At 43.5% G+C, this 20363-nt stretch overlaps 1 protein-coding gene across 3 annotated transcripts in view; it reads left to right on the top strand.

The window, feature by feature from the left end:
- Nucleotides 1-19930, top strand: part of LOC140895912 (mitotic-spindle organizing protein 2B) — a 29719-nt gene extending 9789 nt beyond the window's left edge. For all 3 annotated transcript variants that reach the window (XM_073306813.1, XM_073306812.1, XM_073306816.1), the window contains one exon: nucleotides 19524-19930. In XM_073306813.1, the coding sequence (XP_073162914.1) occupies nucleotides 19524-19681 (158 nt within the window). In that variant the 3' untranslated portion in view covers nucleotides 19682-19930. The remainder of the gene's footprint in view (nucleotides 1-19523) is intronic.
- Nucleotides 19931-20363: the final 433 nt, after the last annotated feature.

Below are 20363 nucleotides of genomic sequence, written 5' to 3'. Positions count from 1 at the left end.
GTTCATGTCTTCGTTTCAGTACCTGAGCTCCTTATCAAAACTATTTGAGATTCTGCATAGCATCAACTATTTCCAGTACACAAGGACTTCCCTTTTGGTCTGTTGATTTCACTTCAAGTCACAGGATTTTCTGGATTGGATCAGACTCAAGGGTGTAAGTGGCCAGCACTAGATGCTACAAGGAAGGTGTAAGAAACCCCATGGTAAGGATAAGCTGTCCCCAAGATTGGTTTAAGCCCCGAAGCATGAGGTTACTCTTTGAGATGGCCTTTGCATATTCCCACACATCTGCGCCACGAGCTTCCAGAATCTTTCTCTTGCCCTTTGTCCTTTCTTTTGCCCTAGTTAAATTGCCTTCTGGATCCATCCAGGTCAGTGTTGCTGCATCCCTGAAACAGTGTGTCTCCAGTCCCAGGGTAGTCTCAAGTCATATGCCCACCATCTCTGCTTGAGAGAAGCATGTCTGTTGGACACATGCGATGTCTGTTGGGCTTTCGCTCCCAGAGCCTGCAAGGATCAAGTGACCTCTTGCTGGAGGCAATGGCAGCCAGACTACCGTTCTATTTGTGCAGTTTCTCCATCTGAAGCTGCTCCTGACACTCCCTGACCTTCTCTCTTGCACTGATGCTGCTGCTCTTGGTCTGCTCTCTTTTGCTCCTGGTCCCCAAGGTGCTGAATTTCCAGATACACTCTCTGCCTTTCCTGCCTTTCCTGTTGGGCTGTCTGCCGCTCCTGTTACAGTGTTATGCTGGTCAGGACAGAACATGGTTGTTTCCTCTGTCAGTCTGTTTGTTCTCTATTTCTCTCCAGGGTGGTGGACCTTTTGCCAGCAAGCTGGAGGTTTTCTGCAAACCTGGACCATCATTCCTTGCGGTCATTTAGAATAATGCAGGTCTAGTAGCTGTCATTTTGTCTGTTCAGTGTTAAGCTGCCTTTCTCTGCATACCTCAACCAGCTGATTTTTCTTCAGCTGTTCATAATTCATTTTTCTCTGTCTCTCTCATCACTATTCCTTTCCCAAAAAGACTATTGAGACTTTTTGCTCTGTGGTTTTCCCTTCTAGGTAACTTGCTTTCACTGCTGTTGATACTTATGCAGTTCACACTGCTGCAGATCCCACCGATGCCACCATAAATGTCACGGGTCAGGGCAACTGTCCCTGTATTTCCTCTCAGTACTCTAGCAAAAACACCAATTCTCAGGCTTCCAGCTACCCAGCCATTGCCTTTTTGGGTGCAGACCTGCGTTTCTCTCCTTTCAGACTGGGGTATTTCCAGGCTGCACAGTTCCCTGCCTTCCTTGTGTTATTCCCAGAAGAGACAGGCTGCCCAAGTGGATCTGCTTGCTTTCTCTTCAGCAGCTGATGAGTGATTGTCAACAGAAGTAAACTACCAAACAGTTCTTTCTATGCAAGCCAATTTTATTCTTTAGGTTAAAACACTACAGAAAAAAAAACACATTTAAAGCAATAAAATAACCTATATGCATGCTAATAAGTTTACCAGGGTTCATCTCAACTTCAACATGGATTCTGCAGGAACAGTCCTTCAGATTCTCACCCATGAGGGTTCCTTGGGGTTACAAGTTAATCACAGATTCAGTTCAGAAGAAAAATGTAGTCTTGTGGGGCTTCAGCAGGTCCAGTCCTTCCAACACTATTTTAAAGATTGGGGCCTTCTATGGACCACGGCTCCTGTCTGTTTGCTGGTTCAGGAAGAAGGCCCCGAGCCAGTTTAAAACCAGGCTATATATTCAAGAAATCTTGTTTATCTTGTGGTGCCTGGAGAATCCAGTTTGAACTAGTATATGGGCACCTCTCCAGGGGATGGCTTCAAAGGGTGGTAACAGAGAAAGTACATTAACATCCCCGTCCTACTAGAGAAGGTTCATACAATTCCACAATACCACATACACAATTGCATTTTTAATACAAGTGACACACACATTCCCCAAAGGATTCATTCCAGTTCAGTAAGGTTTAACTTAATTCAGTAAACTTCTTTCAGGGTATTGCAGGAAATTGTCAGGCTGTCACAAGTACGTCATACGTATTCTCCAGCTTGGAACTGAGTGAACATGAAAAAGTCTAATTTTAAGCCTGACACAAAAGAGAGAATTTTGGGGGGCTCTATTGATTCCACGGCTTGAGCATATTTGCAGCAAATCAGATTTGACAGTATGCTAGCGTTTGTAAATCAATTGCAAAACAATCCATGTACTACAGCAAGAACCATGTCTCTGGCTTTTAGGTCATGGGCTTCATATACTCTGGTGACCCCATTTGCCAGACTGCCGTCTTCTCCAGGGGAGGCTACAGATGGTCTATTGCCCTGCTGTTCACAGGATGGACCGGCTGGGCACTAAGGAGCAGTATTCTCCCTCCTCGGCATTTCTTCTCCTCTTTCCTGGATTGATTAATTCTTCAGAGGTTTAACCCTCCCTGAACCTTTGCTGTAGCATCTCCCTGCCAGCTCCTTTGTCTTACAGAGCAGAGCAGCCAAAAAAAAGCACTGGGTTCAATCCAAGCGATGCTTTATATATGTGTATGAGGTAGCCTTCCCAGGCTTGGCAGAGGGTGAGTTGTATCCAGCTAACCAATCCTAGCCTCAGTACCTAATGGAATTAGAAGTCAGGCAGGTAGAGTCCCCTACCCATGGAGGCAGCGGTGACTCCAACGGAAAAAATGGACCAGGAGCCACAGTGCAGAGCAGGAAGAGGCTCCAGAAACAAAGTGGACCCTGACCACTCAACTCCAGTGGTAAGTTTCCAGGGGCCCCTGCAGAACAAAGAAGGCTTGTGGGACAACTGGTACTCTTCCTCCCCTCCAAATCTTAAAGTGGATCTCAAGTGCCCTGGGGAAGGAAACAGAGCTTCTGATCAACACCCCTTTCCTCCCAAGTCAACCAGGAGGGCTCTGACAATGAGCCTCCACTTCCCAGAGGAAATAGGACCTAGAGATCTGAGACAGATCTCTCGAGAGCCTTAAGGAAGGCAAGGTGCAAAAGGCCTCACCAGAGCCTCAGCAGAATTGCTGTGCTCTCAAAGTGCACAAAAAAGGTTAAAAAATCTAAAAAAGGAAAGAAAAAGCACAAAAAATCCAGGAGATACAAGTCCTTTAACTCCTCATCCTCCTCTCTCTCCTCCACTGAGGGAGGCAAGCTGTTTGGCTCTGAAACCTGAGCAGGCTTCTTTGAATAAGCCTTGGAGTAAATTTCTCCCTTTAAAATCCTCCCTTGAAGCTCTGATACCTCTTCATGCCTCTTTCGAGAAAGTGATTTATTACTCAATGGAACAAGTCCTTTAAACGCAAGCATTGCAACAAGAGTGACCTCAGGCTCTGTAAATAGTCAAGGACCAAAAAGCTCTGTTGCTGATATACCGAAGGTTGGTGCCACTCTAGCATCCCTCGCCAGGGATATGGTAGAGTTCTACCCTAAGGACTCTATGGAAAGATGGAGGCCACTCTCAAAAAGATCTTTGAAGACTCCTCCAGCACCTTCTGAGCATCCCTGGTAGCTGCCTTCTTTGCAGGAGCATCTCTTTCCTGGCTGGAAAATCTCAAAGCGTTTAAGCACAGAGATCATGCTGACTTTGGCTCCACTTTAAAGAGAGGTTTCAGAGTAGCAGCCGTATTAGTCTGTATTCGCAAAAAGAAAAGGAGTACTTGTGGCACCTTAGAGACTAACCAATTTATTTGAGCATAAGCTTTCGTGAGCTACAGCTCACTTCATCGGATGAGCTGTAGCTCACAAAAGCTTATGCTCAAATAAATTGGTTAGTCTCTAAGGTGCTACAAGTACTCCTTTTCTTTTTACTTTAAAGAGAGTCTCCCTAACATTAGTGTTTGTAGCTGATGCGTCAATGGATGTGATGAGATTCTCAGCCTGAGCCATAGCTTCCAGCTCAGTAGCCAGGCACCACATGTGGTTCCAACTCTGGAAGGCGGATCTTCATTCTAAGCAGGCCTTGTGCTTGGTCAAGTTTACAGGTGCTCTCCTCTGTAGAGAACACTTGGATAAGGCAGTGAATGGTAAGGTGGCAAATGCAAACAGTCTATCCCTTCTCCACTGAGTGCCCTTGGAAGAGAATATAGACTGGACGTCAGACAGAGGTGCTTCTTTCACTCCCTGTTGCCACAGAGATACCAGCGAAGGGGCAACAGGTTGCTCAAGAGAACACAGTGGAATTGAGGTCCAGGAAGAAAATCCAGAGTGACCTCTCCCCCCCCCACCCAATCCACTTTATGACAAAGATTGCATAGGCCTCTGTCCAGAGCTGAAGATATGGAGCAGAATTTCCCATTTCCTAGAAGAATGGTTTTCATCAACCACAGACAAGTGGGTCAGGGAAATAGTGAGCTAGGGATATTTGCTTGACCTGCAGGCTCCACCCTGTCCATTCTTCATCCAAAAAGAAAAGGAGTACTTGTGGCACGTTAGAGACTAACCAATTTATTTGAGCATGAGCTTTCGAAGTACTCCTTTTCTTTTTGCAAAGACAGACTAACATGGCTGTTACTCTGAAACCATTCTTCATCCAGTCATCCAGCTCCAGTGACCCTATAAAATGCAATCTGATCCAGAAATCTTGTCTTCCAGATATGGGAGTGATAATGTTCCTTCAGAAAAAAAGGTTCTTCGGGTTCGACTCCATGTTCTTGATTGTACGGAAGTACACCGGGGCTATCAAAGCCATTCACAGCCTTCAAAGGCTCAATAAACTTTGAAGAAAACAAAGTTTGAGGGAGACCCCGGTCTCTATGGTGTTATCCCTGTCCCAGGGGAACTTCTTGACTTCAGTAGATCTAGCAGATCTATATCTCTATATCCTTATCAGACCAGGCCACTGCAGACTTCTGAGGTTTGCTTATGGCAGGAAACATCACTACCGAACACTCCCGTACAGCCTGTCCTAAGCCCCCAGTGTTTTTAAAAGATGGTGGTGGTAATGGCCAGATAATAGCCAGACTCGGGTTGCAGGGAGCTCACCTGTATCCCTTCCTGGACAACATTCTGATCAGAGTACTATCACAGTCAGCAGCACACATGACCATGTCTCAGACATTGAATCTCCTCCGGGCATATGGCATCAGTGCCAAGAAGAGTTTTTTCTGATTCCATCCAGGAATTTATTTTCTTGCTGCAGAGCCACAGGAGGTCTACCATAGCACTGTGCCTCCAACTTCCAGGATTCCTGTTGTCATGCATAGGGATCAGTCCATGGACATCCAATGAAGTGAGCTGTAGCTCACGAAAGCTTATGCTCAAATAAATTGGTTAGTCTCTAAGGTGCCACAAGTACTCCTTTTCTTTTTGCGAATACAGACTAACATGGCTGTTACTCTGAAACCAGTCTATGGGCACAATCACCTGTTTTCAAGTCTTCACACTAAAGGTGTGGGACACTCCTGGAACATATGAAAGATCAAGTATAGTTTCTAACTAGGGCTGCCAACCCTCCAGGATTGGCCTGGAGTCCCCAGGAATTAAAGATTAATATTTAATTAAAGGTTACGTTGTGATGAAAATCTCCAGGAATACATCCAACCACAATTGGCAACCCTAGTTCTAACACAGGTGTTCAGCTCCTTACAGTGGTGGTCAATCCACAACAATGACAACAAAGGCATATCCATCGATCTTCCAGATCCTTTAGTCCTTGCGACTGATGGCATCCTGGAGAGCTGGGGCGCTCACTTGGAGACCCAAACAACCCAGTGCCTCTGGAGCCAGGAGGGAAAAGGCTTACAGCATAAACCTCCTAGAGCTGAGTGTGGTCAAGCTTGCTCTGTGAAGGTTCCAGCCCACCTTAAGGGGAGAACCAATCAGACAGTATGATTACGGTCACATATTTAAACAACCAAGGGGGAACAAGGAGTCTTCAATTCTCCACACAGAAGCAATGGAAATAAGAGTTGGGGGGAACAGTTGCTCTTTTCCCTCAGAGCAATCCCTATCAATGGGTACCTGAGCCAAACGGCAGACTTCCTCTGCAGGCACAGGGGTGGTCAACAGCTCCAAGTGGCACATAATCAGGAGGTTTTCAACCTCATTATTCAGAGGTTCGGTCTTCCTTCAACTGACCTGTTTAATGCAAAGAGGCAAAAATATGTCACAAGGGAGGCAGAACCCAGATCCATGAGGACAGATGCCTTATCACACTGTTGGCCACAGGGCCTACTTTTTACATTTCCACTACTGGGGAAGGTGGTCTAGAAAATAAAATGAGAACAGACAATGATGATGCCAAATGTCTGAGAAGACCTTGGTTTTCAGACCTGATAGAGCTGACACTGGAGTCACTGCTCCAGTTTCTGTGGAGACGGGACATCCTTTTACAAGGTCATCTTTTGTCTGGACACGAAGTGACTCCAACTGACAGCCTGCTTATTGAGAGGGAGGCACTAGAAGGTTTTAGTTTGTACTTCAGAGTGATTGCTTTTATCTAGGAGAGTATCAACACTAAAAGCATACTCCTCTATCTGGTCCAGATTCAACAACTAGTGCCAAGAGCACAACGCAGATCCGAGAAATCCTGAAATGCTAATCATTTTGGACTTTCTCCAAGAAGGCATAGACAGAGGCCTTTAATCCATTATCATCATATGTCAGGTCTTAGTAGCATGCTATTCTCAGGATCCTCAGGTTCCCTGGCAGACAACCCATAGGTAGCCAGTTTCCTTCAGGCAGTCCGATTTAGCCAGACCAATGATCAGGCCTCTCTTCCAAAAATGGGACTTTCTGCTAGTTTTCATGGCTCTGAAAAGCTATCCCTTTGAGATTCTGATTCCAGCGTTGGCCTTTTATTCATCTGTTAAGACTTGTTTCTTAGTAGCTGTTGGGGCCACCAGGTGAGTTTTAGAACTGGCAGCCTTATCTATATTGGAGCCTTACTGCCTGTTCCACAAGGGCAAAGTCATGCTCGGGACACTAGAATCCTTACTTCCTAAGGTAGATTTGTCCTTCCACACTTCCCAAGAAGCTGTACTTCCTTTGTTCTGTCCAAAACAACAATATCCAGCTCACCGCATCTTAGATTGTCATTGCTCGCCTGACACCTATCTCAAGCAGACAGAATCCATGAGAAGATTGGGCTCCCTATTTGTGTTCATCCACCTGAAATGCAAGGGGCTCAGATTTTCTAAATCCTCCATCTTTAGATGGATTAGATTATGTATTGTGGAAGACTATAAATCGTCAGAGCCTTCTGTCCCAGAAGGGATTAAGGCGCATCGTGTGAGATCCTGAGCAACGTCTTGGGCTGAACAAGTGTGTCCACTTTGGAAATTTGCAAAGTGGCCTATTGGTCTACAGCTAACCCCTTCATTAAGCACTACAAGATGGAACTTTTATCTTCTGCAGAGGCCTCCTTTGGAAGGAAGTTGCTGCAGGCAATGGCCCAGTAATAATACAAAGGCGGATAATTCTTTCCTACAGAACTTTTGTTCCATAACCCTCCCTACGTCTGTTCGCTGTTTACTACTTCCCAGATGTCCAGAATTGTGGGAGACACTGGGCTGCAGAACAGAACATTTCTTAACAATAACTTCCTTTCTGCTAGCAGCGTCTTCTTCAGTTCTACCCACCCTGCATGGCTTATGACTCAAGGTCAGATATTAAATGGAATCATACCATATGTCCATCTTCTCTGGTCTAATGTACATAGTTATGTTATCTCTGGAATATTTGTTAGTAATGTTATGCAAATTTTACAGCTTGGGAATAGTTTATCGGGCAGCAAGTAGGAGCAGAGGGGACATGGCCAGACCATGTAGAGTCAAAACACTGATCTGCCCTCACAAGCAGCAGAGAGGAGAGCAGCCCACACATTCAGAATTGTGGGAGACGTGAGGTGAAAGGAAATTATCGGTAGGAAATTTTCTGTCCTACCTCATTTCAAAGATCACAGTATACAGATAAGAACCAACAGTGCCACACAGTGTTTTATGTAAATAAACAGGGAGGAACCAGATCAATGCAATTGTGCAGGGAAGCAGTCTTTGCATGGAATTGGCGTATCCAGCCCAATGTAACTAACTGCAATTCACCTGCCTATACAACACTCTGGCAGACCATCTAAGCAGATGTTTTTCTCAGAATAAACTGGTTCACAAAAATCAGAACTCTCACTGACCTTTCTGATATCTCTACATCTTCTACCAGACTTAATTCCTCAGAACAACGGGACAACGTATCATCTGGATTTGTTGTCACTACACCTCACAGCATGGAAACTGTCTGGCTAACAGATTTGGGGAAGAATGGTTCTGCTGATATACAGAAGAAAGGAAAGTTACTTACCTGTAGTAAATGGAGTTCTTTGAGGTGTGTTTTTATGTGTTCCGTGCCCCACCCTCTCTTCCTCACTATTGCCAAGTCTAATGACCTGGACTTGATAGTGGTGCAGGAACTGGGGTTCAGTTGGTCAGTCTGCCTCTTTTATGGCCTCTAAGGGAGGAGGATCTCTGCTCCCCAGTGAACTTGGTGCTACAACATACACTGTTGGCTAAAGCGTTCTGATCTCCAGCACATAGGGCACGTTCACACCAGAAGTAGAACACACAAAAACAACATATCTTGAACTCCCAATTATTAAAGATAAATAATTTCTTTTCATATGCAAAACAGTTGTTTCACAGAGTACGGCGCTAAGAAAGGTGCTTCTCTGTACAGCTCTGGCACTACGTTACCAGAAATATATTAACATATCAGAGAGAGAGAGTTTGAAATTATTAGCAGAAATTATTAGGGGACTGGAGAGACTGACTTTTTACAAAAGATAAAAGGAGGTAAGTGTGTCTAGCTTAAGTAAATGTCAATTTAGGAAAGGTTCATAGATTCCAAGGCCAAAAGGGACCATTGTGATCATCTAGTCTGAACTCCTGTCTGACGCAGGCCGTAGAACTGCCCCAAAATAATTCCTAGAGCAGATCTTTTTAGAAATACATCCAGTTTTGATTTAAAAATTGTCAGTGATGGAGAACCCATCGTGACCCTTGGTAAATTGTTCTAATGGTTAATTACTCTCATAGTTATAAATTTTATGTCTTATTTCCAGTCTGAATTTGTCTAGCTTCATCTTCCAGCTATCGGATCGTGTTATATCTTTCTCTGCTACGTTGAGTAGCCCATTATTAAATAATTTGTTCCCCATCCGGATACTTGTAGACTGTAAAGTCACCCCTTAGCCTTCACTTTTTGAAGCTAGATACATTGAGCTCTTTGAGCATATCACTACAAGATGTGATTAAAAAAAAAATCATGATTAATCGCAGTTAAACAATAGAATACCAATTGAAATTTATTACAGATTTTTTGATGTTTTTCTACATTTTCAAATATATTGATTTCTATTACAACACAGAATACGAAGTGTATAGTGCTCACTTTATATTATTTTTATTACAAATGTTTGCATTGTAAAATGATAAAAGAAATAGTATTTTTCAGTTCACCTCATGCAAGTACTGTAGTGCAATCTCTTTATCGTGACAATATAACTTACAAATGTAGATTTTTTTTGTTTTTGAGTGCAGTTATGTAACAAACAATGTAAAACTTTAGAGCCTACAAGTCCACTCAGTCCTACTTCGTGTTCAGCCAATCGCTAAGACAAACAAATTTGTTTATATTTACGTGAGATACTGCTGCCTGCTTCTTGTTTACAATGTCACCTGAAAGTGAGAACAGGCATTCGCATGGCACTTTTGTAGCCGGTGTTGCAAGGTATTTACGTGCCAGATATGCGGAACGTTCATATGCCCCTTCATGCTTCATCCACCGTTCCAGAGGATATGCTTCCATGCTGCTGATGCTTGTTAAAAAAAAAATGCGTTAATTAAATTTGTGACTGAACTCCTTAGGGAAAATTGTATGTCTCCTGTTCTGTTTTACCCCCATTCTGCCATATATTTTATGTTATAGCAGTCTCAGATGATGACCAAACACATGTTGGTTTTAAGAACACTTTCACTGCAGATTTGACAAAACAGAAAGAAGGTACCAATGTGAGATTTCTAAAAATAGCTACAGCAATTTACAGCAATCGACCCAAGGTTTAAGAATTTGAAGTGCCGTCCAAAATCTGAGAGGGACGAGGTGTGGGGCATGCTTTTAGAAGTCTTAAAAGAGCAATACTCCGATGCAGGAACTACAGAACCCGAACCTCCAAAAACAAAAATCAACCTTCTGCTGGTGGCATCTGACTCAGATGATGAAAATGAACATGCGTCGGTCTGCTCTGCTTTGGGTCGTTATCGAGCAGAACATGTCATCAGCATGGACGGATGTCCTCTGGAATGGTGGATGAAGCATGAATGGACATATGAATCTTCAGTGCATCTGGCATGTAAATATCTTACGACGCCGGCTACAACAGTGCCAGGCGAACACCTGTTCTCACTTTCAGGTGACACTGTAAACAAGGAGTGGGCAGTATCATCTCCTGCAAATTGTAACCAAACTTGTTTGTCTGAGCGATTGGCTGAGGTAGGACTGAGTGGACTTGTAGGCTCTAAAGTTTTACTTTGTTTTATTTTTGAATGCTGTTATTTTTTGTACATAATTCCACATTTGTAAGTTTAACTTTCATGATAAAGAGATTGCACTACAGTACTTGTATTAGGTGAATTGAAATATACTATTTCTTTTGTTTTTTTACAGTGTACATATTTGTAATCAAATATAAATATGAAGTGAGCACTGTACAATTTGTATTTTGTTGTAATTGAAATCAATATATTTGAAAATGTAGAAAACATCCAAGAATATTTTAAAAAATGGTATTCTATTATTATTTAACAGTGCGATTAAGCATGTTTAATTTTTTTAATCGTGCAATGAATCGCGATTAATTTTTTTAATCACTTAACAGCCCGAGTTATAACCATTGATTTTAGCATTCAAGTAGTGCAAATCTTCCTCCCAGATTTCAATAATACCAACTATATTGAATTTACACTCATAAATGAGCAATTCCAATTCCTCTTGGTGTTAACCATGCTCTTAGCATTGGTGTATAGGCAATTCAGGAATTTCTTCTCTTCGTATCCTTTGATTCCTTGATTTAATTGTGTTCTCAGCCTCTCATTTTTTGTGCTTAGTGCTCATTTCTTCCCTCCCTTTACCCTCCCCTTTTAAAAATAGTTTATCCCCCCCCCCCCCCCCCCCGAGAATTGTAGCCAGCCTGTCCCCAAGGAGATTGGTTCCCCTTCTACTGTACTGGAGGCCATCCAAACTATACAGCCTCCTTTTCTCCCAGAATTTGGACCAGTGTTCCACAGACTCAAACCCCTCCTCCACTTACCTAGTCAGTCACTCACTTCCACAATCTTCTGCCTTCATAGAATCATAGAATATCAGGGTTGGAAGGGACCCCAGAAGGTCATCTAGTCCAACCCCCTGCTCGAAGCAGGACCAATTCCCAGTTAAATCATCCCAGCCAGGGCTTTGTCAAGCCTGACCTTAAAAACCTCTAAGGAAGGAGATTCTACCACCTCCCTAGGTAATGCATTCCAGTGTTTCACCACCCTCTTAGTGAAAAAGTTTTTCCTAATATCCAATCTAAACCTCCCCCACTGCAACTTGAGACCATTACTCCTTGTTCTGTCATCTGCTACCATTGAGAACAGTCTAGAGCCATCCTCTTTGGAACCCCCTTTCAGGTAGTTGAAAGCAGCTATCAAATCCCCCCTCATTCTTCTCTTCTGCAGGCTAAACAATCCCAGCTCCCTCAGCCTCTCCTCATAACTCATGTGTTCCAGACCCCTAATCATTTTTGTTGCCCTTCGCTGGACTCTCTCCAATTTATCCACATCCTTCTTGAAGTGTGGGGCCCAAAACTGGACACAGTACTCCAGATGAGGCCTCACCAATGTCAAATAGAGGGGAACGATCACGTCCCTCGATCTGCTCGCTATGCGCCTACTTACACATCCCAAAATGCCATTGGCCTTCTTGGCAACAAGGGCACACTGCTGACTCATATCCAGCTTCTCGTCCACTGTCACCCCTAGGTCCTTTTCCGCAGAACTGCTGCCTAGCCATTCGGTCCCTAGTCTGTAGCGGTGCATTGGGTTCTTCCGTCCTAAGTGCAGGACCCTGCACTTATCCTTATTGAACCTCATCAGATTTCTTTTGGCCCAATCCTCCAATTTGTCTAGGTCCTTCTGTATCCTATCCCTCCCCTCCAGCGTATCTACCACTCCTCCCAGTTTAGTATCATCCGCAAATTTCCTGAGAGTGCAATCCACACCATCCTCCAGATCATTTATGAAGATATTGAACAAAACCGGCCCCAGGACTGACCCTAGGGGTACTCCACTTGATACCGGCTGCCAACTAGACATGGAGCCGTGGATCACTACCCGTTGAGCCCAACAATCTAGCCAGCTTTCTACCCACCTTATAGTGCATTCATCCAGCCCATACTTCCTTAACTTGCTGACAAGAATACTGTGGGAGACCGTGTCAAAAGCTTTGCTAAAGTCAAGAAACAATACATCCACTGCTTTCCCTTCATCCACAGAACCAGTAATCTCATCATAAAAGGCGATTAGATTAGTCAGGCATGACCTTCCCTTGGTGAATCCACGCTGGCTGTTCCTGATCACTTTCCTCTCATGCAAGTGCTTCAGGATTGATTCTTTGAGGACCTGCTCCATGATTTTTCCAGGGACTGAGGTGAGGCTGACTGGCCTGTAGTTCCCAGGATCCTCCTTCTTCCCTTTTTTAAAGATTGGCACTACATTAGCCTTTTTCCAGTCATCCGGGACTTCCCCGGTTCGCCACGAGTTTTCAAAGATAATGGCCAATGGCTCTGCAATCACAGCCGCCAATTCCTTCAGCACTCTCGGATGCAACTTGTCCGGCCCCATGGACTTGTGCACGTCCAGCTTTTCTAAATAGTCCCTAACCACCTCTATCTCCACAGAGGGCTGGCCATCTCTTCCCCATTTTGTGATGCCCAGCGCAGCAGTCTGGGAGCTGACCTTGTTAGTGAAAACAGAGGCAAAAAAAGCATTGAGTACATTAGCTTTTTCCACATCCTCTTTCACTAGGTTGCCTCCCTCATTCAGTAAGGGGCCCACACATTCCTTGGCTTTCTTCTTGTTGCCAACATACCTGAAGAAACCCTTTACTTGTAAACCAGGAATGATCTCAGAGAAGATTGTTTGGACATTCTTCCTTAGCACATCTGAATTTCCTGAAGTCATCTGTTATTTGTTAGTTATTCAGTGATGCAGTGTCAGTAGTGCTGATATGAATCATCATTTAGTGGTCGACTTCAGAAGCCTATCAAATGGTAGAGCTGATCATGATCTCTCACATAGAAAGCATTACTCGTAACTATTGCTAACATCTCCAGTTGTCTGGGAGACACTGTCTCATCCTGGCAGCCAATGATCTGGCCTCAGATACCACTGATGCCTTTGTCACCTCTCAGTCAAATTGCAGCAATGCAATACACCTGGGCATGAAAACTTCATAGGAAACTCTAGCTATTACAGATTGCTGCAGTATATTTCCTCAGCAACACAGGAAGTCTGACCTAGGTCTGTTTCTATTCAGTATCTTCATAAATGATTTGGATAATTGCTTGGAGAGTACACTTATGAAGTTTGTTGATGGTACCAGCCCGGGAGGGGTTGCAAGCACTTCGGAGGACAGGATTAAAATTCAGAATGATTTTTTACAAAGTCGAGAAATGGTCTGAATTAAACAGGATGAACTTCAATAAGAACAAATGCAAAGTACTGCGTTTCAGAAGGAATAATCAGTTGCACAAATACAAAATGGGAAATGACTGGAAGGAGTATGGCAAAAAGGATCTGGGGGTTATAATGGATCACAAACTAAATATGAGTCGTCAATATAGTGCTGTTGCAAAAAAAGGAAACATAATTCTGGGATGTATTAGTAGAAGTGTTGAAAGCAAGACCAGAAATAATTCTGCTCTACTCTGCACTGTTAAGGTGTCTCTGCCAGAGTTCTATGTCCAATTCTGGGCACCCCACTTTGTTACAGATTTGGACAAATTGGAGAAAGTCCAGAGGAGAGCATTAAAAATGATTAAAGGTCTAAAAAACATGACCTATGATGAAAGATTGAAAAAATTGGGTTTGTTTAGTCTGGAGAAGAGAAGACTGGGGTCACATAACAGCCTTCAAGTACATAAAAGGTACATGAAGAGAAGGGTAATAAATTGTTCTGCTTATCCACTGAGGGCAAGACAAGAAGAAATGGGCTTAAAATACACCACAGGAGATTTAGGTTGGACATTAGGAAAAAGTTCCTAATGGTAAGGGCTGTTAAGCACTGGACCAAATTACCTGGGGAGGTTGTGTAATCTCTGTCGCTGGAGGTTTTTAAGAGCAGGTTAGACAAACACCTGTCAGTGATGATCAAGGTAATACTTAGTTCTACCTTGAGTGTAGGGGACTGGACTAGGGGATCCGTTGAGGTCCCTTACAGTCCTATGATTCTATGGTTCTTTTCATGCTACTGTTAAAAACACTCATGTCAGAACACCCTGTGTCAGCTGACAGGGTGGTTTGTTGGAGTGCTCTCTGACCTCTTATGAGTCATTGAGTTAAGGAAAGGAGGTAAAGGAGAGCTGGATCCTTCCCACTCCCTCCCTCTCTGTTACCCAGCCACTTCCCTTTCAGGGCTTCTCTACATAGGCACAAGTACTCCACCAGGGGTTGCACTGCACAAGGGTCAGGGCTAGAGGCATGTGTTCCCAGTTAAGGAGCCTAGGATGAGTTTTGCCACAGCTGTGCGTGGAGTGGGCTGTAAAGCATCTACTGGAAGAGAAAGTCAGGGGAGCAGAACAGCAGAGCCTTAGTAGTCTGCTTGTGGGGCCAGGGACAGGAGGGGAACTCAGCCCTCGGTGCTTTTCAGCCAGGCCACAGGAATTAAACTCTCTGCTTAAGACACATTTGATTTTTCAAAACCTGCCAATGATTCAAGCAAGGTTTGTACTAATTTCCTTTCTGTGCATGAATTATAAGGAGCTGCTAACTGGAGCAACCTTTTTACGTTAACATGTAGATTGCATAAAGGGTACACCATCCCTGTGAAATCACCCACTACATCTTATTGTTACCAGGAAGAACAAATATTATAACTGAAAGAAGGGAATAAAAAAATGGCTTCTGCATCTCTGCCGGGCCTGTGCGTAGAGTCAGTGTTACTGTTCTCCCACTAAGGCCAGTCTGTTGCTTTCCCCGGTTATTTGTCTGGGTCTCACAAAACAAAAGAGAGGAAAAAAAAATTAAAAATAGGGGTGTGTGTGTGTACACCCCCTTGATCCTTGCAGGGGCTCAGGACTGGGCAGCAGCTGTGAGCTTTTAAGTCTGGTTTTCAAATTGACTAGTTTCTCCCAGTTCTCATGTCCACTTCCTGACTGGAGCCTGGTTTGAAGCACTGCCCTCACTGTGTTACAAACAGAAATAGTAAGAGCAGTTGGGGGCTTAAAGGCAGGGTCTGAGCCTTGGGTCTCTCCCTGTGGGAAGAAAACACTGCTCCATTGGGGATGGGGAACCTCCACGGTCCTTTCTGCTTCTGAGGAACGAAGGGGGCAGCAACATCAGTCTGGGCAGAGAGCAGGCAAAGAGAACAGTGCTGTAGGTGGCTACTTCTAAAAACACCTGAGGACTACAGGAAGCATTCCCTGAGGTCTGATTCACCTTTGTGACCCTGCTTCTATGCCACTGCAGCAGACTGTGCACTCCGTAGTGCCACCATGCAGCCTTTCCTGCCTCCTGAATACATCTATCTATTGAACCACCTAGGTTTTAAACCCATCTCAGTGTTGTTTGAAGGGAAGAATGAACATCACAAGCTGGTGTATGTATCCTTGCATGTAGTTGTAGGCACCTGGTCTTATGAACGTACCTCAGCCCATTTGTAGGACACATACTTGACTGCTCCTACTGCTGTCATCGTCTCTGGTCTTTTGAGGTCAAATGAAGCCTGATCTATCACGTGGAGTATCACTTGTATTTGTATCATGTTGCATCTTTACAGAACACTGGGTCTCTCTGAAAAACAACCAAGTATGCACCTCAAAATAACAGGACATCATGTGTCAATTCAATTAAGTGGGGGAGCCTTTTGTTAGCATCAGTATCATTTTCTTTACTGTATGGGAAAGTCTCTTGAAATCCAGTCCTTTCATGGGTTGCACTAATATGTGTTGATTTCCCTAATGTTCAGTATTGTTTAATACAAAGTGTTGAGGCAGAAGTGCACACAGCATACCCACTCTGATTGTTGGGCCTTGTGGTGTTGCTTCCAAACACATGGTCTGACCCTACCCTATTGAAATCAATGGGAGCTTTGCCATTGATCAAAATGGGAGGACTGACATCATACCTTTATTTATATATACATAAAATGGTCTTTAGAGTGTTCATTCTTTTTTTCTGAGGAGTTTAATATAGTTTAGAGGATTCATAGATACTAAGGTCAGAAGGGACCATTATGACCATCTAGTCCGACCTCCTGCTACAACGCAGGCCACAGAATCTCACCCACCCACTCCTGCGAAAAACCTCTCACCTATATCTGAGCTATTGAAGTCCTCAAATTGTGGTTTAAAGACTTCAAGGAGCAGAGAATCCTCCAGCAAGTGACTCATGCCCCATGCTACAGAGGAAGGCGAAAAACCTCCAGGGCCTCTTCCAGTCTGCCCTGGAGGAAAATTTCTTCCCGACCCCAAATATGGCGATCAGCTAAACCCTGAGCATATGGGCAAGATTCACCAGCCAGATACCCAGGAAAGAATTTTCTATAGTAACTCAGATCCCACCCAATCTAACATCCCATCACAGGCCATTGGGCCTATTTACCATGAATAGTTAAAGATCAGTTTATTACCAAAATCATGTTATCCCATTGTACCATCTCCTCCATAAACTTATCGAGTTTAATCTTAAAGCCAGATAGGTCTTTTGCCCCCACTGCTTCCCTTGGAAGGCTATTCCAAAACTTCACTCCTCTGATGGTTAGAAACCTTCGTCTAATTTCAAGTCTAAACTTCATGATGGCCAGATTATATCCATTTGTTCTTGTGTCCACATTGGTACTGAGCTTAAATAATTCCTCTCCCTCTCCGGTATTTATCCCTCTGATATATTTATAGAGAGCTATCATATCTCCCCTCAACCTTCTTTTAGTTAGGCTAAACAAGCCAAGCTCCTTGAGTCTCCTTTCATAAGACAGGTTTTCCATTCCTCGGATCATTTAGAGGATAAAGGGCCAGATGTCCAGTAGCCAGATAGTTGGGCATTTGAGTGCCTATCCTGTGGGCCCAGAGCCCCTTTTTGTGAGAAAGACATACGTTACTTTGTGCCCACACAAATGGAGGATTTGCACTGTAACTGGACATGTGCATTCAAGAGAGGAAGGTATTTACATGCGCAAACATGCACCTGCTTGCTTGCTAAAAAAATCAGATAATCTTTGGGGATGATTTTGTTGCCGTCTTTGATGACGTACAGTTAAATTTCTCCTTTCTGCAATTTGTGCGCTTTCATTGACAGCACTTGCATTAGTAAAGTTGCTTGAGTGATTCTGAGCTTCAGCAAAGGAGAATTGGAAAGCTGTCTGGCTGGCTTTGGGCTGACAGATGAGAAATCTACAGTAGTAGATTTTTCTTAAAGAGCAACTGACATGTCTGAGGCAAATGAATTCATTTGCTGTTTATTGCTTGAGTTTGTCAAACTATTTACAGATGCAAATGAACCACTTACATTTTTATTCTTTGGAAGCCATTTGAGTGTTTCTCTAGTGCACTAAGCTGTAAATTTGTGCTGTTGGCAGTAGTGGCTTTCAGGGGGCAGGAATGGCACTACATAGGAATGACTCTTGGGTAAGTAATGCAGAAGGTAGGAATGAGCGACAGGGGATGGATCGCTTGATGATGACCTGTTCTGTTCATTCCCTCTGGGGCACCTGGCACTGGCCACTGTCGGAAGACAGGATACTGGGTGAGATGGACCTTTGATCTGACCCAGTAGGGTCATTCTTATGTTCTAATAATGGAATAAAGTTTCTACAGCTCACTCTTCTATTGGCCAAGGAAATTGCAGAGATGATGGATTCTAAACAACATAAGTGGGATGCTACTAATTATTGTATAGCCATCAGTCAGTTGTCTTACAAAATATCTCAACATCCTAATCAGGTAATTAATGTAACTAATTTGTGCAGAAAAATTATTTAAATTAGTGATCAAATGCCTTCCTTTTGCTTTGATCTCTTTATGGTGTGTGTATTTCTAAAACTCTTTAAAGCATTGGAGCCTGTTTGTTTGTTTGTTAGCCCCGTCCTTCTCATCCTTTTCTAAGGTAGATTGTTCTCCCTTTTTTTTTTTTTGACCTTTCACTTGTGTAATTTTTTCCTTACCCTTTTTCTTCACCCTACATGATGTGCCTCCTCTAAGACAGCTCTCTCCCAATTCAGGGAGGTGTGTCAGGCCCTGCTCTTCACACACCTCACTTGGTCTCTTTCTCCCCTCACCTGCCCTGCCTGAAGCAAGTCTCAGTTTGTCCCCTTTCTCCTGCTGAACGTGGAAGGGGTCCCCTCCAGGTCTCTTGCTAGCTGTGTGCACCACACTTCCTGCCCTCTCCCCCTCCAGCTTGCATAGTGCTACCCAGTGCTTTGTCCTGCGGCTGTGTTGAATCATAGACGCAGCTAGCAGTGGTAGGATAAGAGCAAGATGGCTCAGGAGGAGTATTCTATCTCCCTTGTGAACCCAGCAAGGCAATCTGTGAGTGGCAGCTTCTGTGTAGAATTCAAATGCTTTCCAGAAAACTCCAGAGCATGACAAGAATACCCAGGAGAGTTGAGAGGTCTGTTAGTCTGACAAAGTGACAAACAGGAGTGGCTCTGCAGGGTTGGACCCTGTCACTGTGGCTTGTGAGGAGCATAGACTCTGGAACATTGGTTCACTTGTCCTAGCCATGACATGTTAGATGCTCTTTAAATTTTTCCTTAGTTGCAATTTCTGATTCTGGTGTTCTTATGCTAAATGAAAGTAATCACATAATGTGTTCACACATTTAAAAAACAAAAAGAAAAAAGAAGTACTTGTGGCACCTTAGAGACTAACCAATTTATTTGAGTATAAGCTTTCGTGAGCTACAGCTCACTTCTTATGCTCAAATAAATTTGTTAGTCTCTAAGGTGCCACAAGTACTCCTTTTCTTTTTGCAAATACAGACTAACACGGCTGCTACTCTGAAACCTGTTAAAAAACAAAGTGATTTATGCTATTTGATTTAGCTAAGGAACAAATTGTGATGAATATGATTAGTTCTACTACTGCAGTTTGTTTTATGCTACTTGACATCTGTTAAATTACAGTTCATGAGTTTTGTGTCTATATTGGATGCTGGTAAAATTTCATCTAATAAAACCCTACCTATAACATGAATTCTCGAGGAACGCTAGCAGCTTGGGTGCAGTTATGATGTCAGATTAGAACTTTAAAGTTAACATATTTATCTGTCCATCCAGGGAGAAATAAAACCAATTCTGCCGTCAGCGGGACCCAAGGCCTGGCAGAACGTTGCAGCCGGGAAGGATCGGTCCAAAGAATGCCCCGGCAGCCAAGCACTAGCAGGCTTCAGAAGACTGGAACTTCTGGAAAGAGCAGTGGAGGAAGCAGTACATAGAGAGTCAAAATAGAGCACTGAGGACCTTTGTACATTCTCCATTAAAATAAGTGCAATGCAGCACAACATGTAAAAATGCAAATGATCCAAGATTGTGAACCTGCTCCAGTGTTTTGTATTTATGAATGCTATAGAATATCACAGGTGAAGTATGCAAAGGGTCAGTTACTGTTTTCCTTTCCTACATTTCTTTTGGATACATCTGTTAATAAAGAACATGAATTCTTCGGGAATAGCTTTTAATTAGAATTCTGTTTAAAGCATTGCACTAAATTAGTGAGATGTTATTCTTCATTCTTATTCATAGTGTCTGGCCAGCTCTACGCCTTATGAGTAGTCTAGCTCGTGCAAGGGTGCAATCTCTCTTAGCTCACCATCTAGAGATACCCCTAGAAATATCGAGCTCTCCTGCAATGGCTCAAGAACATGAGTACCAACCTCAGGGCAGATTGTGATGAGCCAGGGCACCAACCATAAATTGGAGTTTTATATGTACATTGATTGTTGAAATTATCATGTGTAAGCTCCTCAGCGCTATAACAGCCTTAACTTGGAGTCATTAGGCCCTCCCGTTTGGTACCGTGATCTGTCTTGCCACCCAGGTGGGCTTTCCTTTGTGATAGATGGTGCCTTACACTAAGGATCATGGCAGTATTTGGGTTACTCCCACTACCAAAGGATC

Source organism: Lepidochelys kempii, chromosome 11, assembly GCF_965140285.1.
Source record: "Lepidochelys kempii isolate rLepKem1 chromosome 11, rLepKem1.hap1, whole genome shotgun sequence".
Lineage (NCBI taxonomy): Eukaryota > Metazoa > Chordata > Testudines > Cheloniidae > Lepidochelys > Lepidochelys kempii.
Note: the sequence above shows the minus strand (reverse complement) of the source record. Positions and strands in the feature narration are given on the sequence as shown.